Source organism: Sphaerodactylus townsendi, linkage group LG16 (genome assembly GCF_021028975.2).
Source record: "Sphaerodactylus townsendi isolate TG3544 linkage group LG16, MPM_Stown_v2.3, whole genome shotgun sequence".
NCBI classification, from domain to species: domain Eukaryota; kingdom Metazoa; phylum Chordata; class Lepidosauria; order Squamata; family Sphaerodactylidae; genus Sphaerodactylus; species Sphaerodactylus townsendi.
Window position 1 is genome coordinate 31,241,398 of NC_059440.1, and position 3,759 is coordinate 31,245,156.

The following is a 3,759-nucleotide window of genomic DNA, read 5'->3' on the forward strand; positions in this document are numbered from 1 at the left end:
CAAGAGGCGTCTCATCTGAAAGTTTCTCCAAGCTTGAAAAATAGAGAGGAACAGGGGTGGGGGCATGGGGGCTGCTTTTTTTAAAAAAAATCTTGCTTTGCTGCTCTTGTCTGTTATATCTAATGGAAGTCAAACACATGCACACACATGTCCGCGCGCGCGCACACACACAGAGTATAATTGCTTCATTAAAAGTGGGGAGAAAGAGAGGGGGCATTTTCAAAAGCCTAAACTCTTTGTGCTACTAGTTGGAACTAGTTTTCTTATCAGGGCTAAGTGGTCAGACTTGGCTTACTGGGGTCTGGCCGGCTTGGGGCAGCAAGAAAACTTCCTCAGAGGGGGCTATAAAGGAAGTTCTCTTCCCACAAGAGGCTGTTCCATATCCCAGGCTCAAGGCGAGGAGGGACAGCAGAAGGAGAAGCAGGCAAGATGACTGGCAGCATCACCCTGGGCTGCTGCTGGTCCCTTCTGCTCCTGCTGTGCTTGCAAGGTCTGCTGGGCTCAGCCCATCCAGTGACCTGGAACCCCCCCAGCCAGGAGCTACAATCCCTGCAGGTAAGGAGGAGATGGAACTGGCTTAAGGGTGGTCGTGTGCTGGCTACTCAAGGGACTGGCTTGGCATGACAAAGGATGGTGGCCTCCCTTCCTGGCACACCTGCCAAACCTCTCAAGGGCCCAAGAGCTATTTCTGTAGGGATCCTGGGATTTAGAGATGGTGGCTGATTTTCCTGGGAGTTCCCACACAAAAGGCACTTTGGAGGGTCTGGCACATTTTCACACTCTGCAGCCAGCCAAGGGAGGGGGGGGGGCGGGTTAGGGGTTTGCCATGCAGGCACCACAGATAGCAAGCATCAAATGGGGACAGGTGTGGACCTCTTTTCTCTAGAAGAGCAAGGAGGAAAGAAGCAGAAATTAAATACATTTTTGAGCCTGGGGGAATCTCTCTCTCTCTCTCTCTCTCTCTCTCTCTCTCTCTCTCTCTCTCTCTCTCTCTGAGTTAGGATTTATACCCCACCTTTCTCCTTTCTCTTGAGAGCCAGGTGGGACCCGGAGGAGAGGAAGTTCCTGAGAGAAGGCTAGAGGACTAGCTCAAAGGTCCCCACCTGCAGAAGCTCTACATGCTGCTGGCAGGTGCAGAGAAACAAATCCAGTTCACCAGATAAGAGTCCACTGCTCATGTGGATGAGCGGGGAATCAAACCCTGTTCTCCAGATTTCAGTCCACCTGCTTTTAACCACTCCACCACACTGGTGATTCTCTCCAATCCAGGTTTCCATTCCAAAATTCCTAGCTGTCATCATCAATTTTTTTAAAAAATCTATATTTCCAACTACAGAACTGTATGGATTTGAATGGAAACCGTTTCTGTAGTTGGGAGTGTGTATTTTTTCCTTATAATGTAAAAACTTCAAACTTGGCAAAGCTAATGTTAAATACAGCTTGCCTGAAAATCAAGAACTCATTTAAATAACGGGCATCAAAATCATACCCTACCCCAAAGAAAAGCCAAACCTCGAATGCTGAAATTGTACCAAAACTACAAAAAAAAATGTATGCAAGATTTAATTTGTACTCCTGTAAGAAAGAAGACCACGATAGACCAACCTTATCAGATCTCAGGAGCTATGCAGCGTCAGCTCTGGTTCGTACTTGGAGGTGAGGCCACCGGGAAGTCAAGGGTTGCTATGCAGAGGCAGGTGAGGTATCTTAAATCAGTAATTCAAATCGCAGGCAGCAGCCATCAATTTCTCCCTAACAAAACAGCCTTTGTATTGTTGAAGGCTTTCACAGCCGGAATCACTGGGGTGCTGTGTGGTTTCTGGGCTGTATGGCCGTGTTCTAGCAGCATTCTCTCCTGATGTTTTGCCTGCATCTGTGGCTGGCATCTTCAGAGGATCTGATGATCATCTGATGATCTGATCTGATGATCATCTTCAGAGGATCTGATGATCATCAGATCCTCTGAATACGCCAGCCACAGATGCAGGCGAAACGTCAGGAGAGAATGCTGCTAGAACACGGCCATACAGCCTGGAAACCACACAGCACCCCAAAACAGCCTTTCTCCATCTTTTTAACAGAGGAGGCAGTCCTTGTTTATATTCTTGTTTATATTCTCTCTGGTTTCAGGACCTTCTGGAGAGGCTGAAGGAGAAGTTTCCAGAAGGAGAAAAGGACCCTTTGGAACTCGAAGCCTCTGACTACGGGGCAGACCCTGCAGACGACGACACAGACTTTGACCTCCTACTCAGCCTGCTTGATCTTCAGAGCCCTCTCAAGCAGGCCGAGATGGAGGAGCAGTGGAGAACATTCCTTGCTTCTCCAAAGCGGAGGCACCATTTCTCCGGGTGCTTTGGGACCAGACTGGAGCGGATCGGATCCCGGACGGGACTCGGGTGCAATTTCTTCAAAGCCCGTAAGTCTTTTCAATAATAATTTTCATGTTTATGTGTGTGCATGAACAGAGCAAGAGTGCAATCTTGTGAATTGCACTCAGCAGGAAACCAGATACAACCTCAATTCTTCCATGAGGGTACATCCGTGTTCTTGAGCATTCAGAGGAGGGGTTGGGGCTCAGTGGAAGAACCACTGAATTGGATGAGAAAAGTGGGGTATAAATCCAAACTCCTCCTCCTCCTCCTCTTCCTCCTTTTCTTGGATTAAATTTAAATAGGGGTCAACAGAATGAAGAGAGTTCCGTGTGAGGTCTTGTTAATTTTCTATTGAACTGGAAAGTCTGGGGCTTGCATATTCTCAACACCTATCCAAGGGGACAGCATCCGCTTATGTACTTAAATATTTATATACCCATCTTTCTCTCACACATCCCAGAATTCAAGATGGATAACAACCAAATCCAAACAGTATAAGCAGTATAATAAAACAAAACATTAAAAATGGGTAGCTTGCAAACTGCCCCAGGGTCTGCCCCTGACATTCCAGAGAATAAGCTTTGGGAATGATTTTTCCAGCCTGGGTGCCCCTGGAGAGCCAATCAGAGTAGAAAAACTGAGCTAGATGGACTTAAAAACTGACTTAGGGTAGATGGTGCAGAAAGGAGGCAACGGCATCTACTCGGGGGGGAAAAACCTCAGTTGGTTCTGATATTCTGGTTCTGCCAGCAGAACCCTCGCAGGGGAAAACTTCTTGTGGAAGGTCCCTGCTCACCTGAGCAGCACAAAAAAGGTAGCCACGAAATTGTGGCTCCACTCACAGGAAGTCCCAGTTTCCTCTGAACAAAGATGGGGGTCTGATTTCAGGTGAGGGATCACCTTCTTTGCAACAAACCTGTTTAAGCAGAGAGAGAGAGAGAGTCAGCTGCAGCAAATCCTAAGACTAAGTCCGTGCACTAGAACAGAGGTGGGCTATTGTTGGCCTGTATCACGCCCCTTTTAGCAACATCTCCCCCCCCCCCCAACTAAAAGTATCACCAACACCTCTCTTGTCTTGTTTTAGGTTCTCGGAGGAAACCCAGGAGTTGAAAACAGAAAAGAGTCTACACTTCTGTCTTGCCAAGGCCTTTAAGCCCCTTTCCATACACACACCTTTGATATGACCCCTGAATGTACAGAATGCAATCCAGATTCCCAGAAATGATGCTTCCTATGCTGTGTATAATCTATATCCTCATGCTTCATGTATGGCTATAATTGATAACAGCGAAATTTCATCCTGCTGGAATGGGGTTCTGGGGTGCATTATCAATAAACGTTTTGTAGAAATTGAGTGGTTTGCTTTGGGGAGGGGCTCTGAAAAGCT

General features: G+C 47.2%; 1 protein-coding gene across 1 annotated transcript; it reads left to right on the forward strand.

The window, feature by feature from the left end:
* The first annotated feature begins 429 nt into the window (after nucleotides 1-429).
* On the forward strand, nucleotides 430-3,482 carry LOC125445563 (ventricular natriuretic peptide-like). The gene is made up of 3 exons (XM_048518652.1): nucleotides 430-555; nucleotides 2,131-2,416; nucleotides 3,457-3,482. Exons 1-3 carry the CDS (start codon nucleotides 430-432, stop codon nucleotides 3,480-3,482), a joined length of 438 nt encoding a protein of 145 aa, XP_048374609.1.
* Nucleotides 3,483-3,759: the final 277 nt, after the last annotated feature.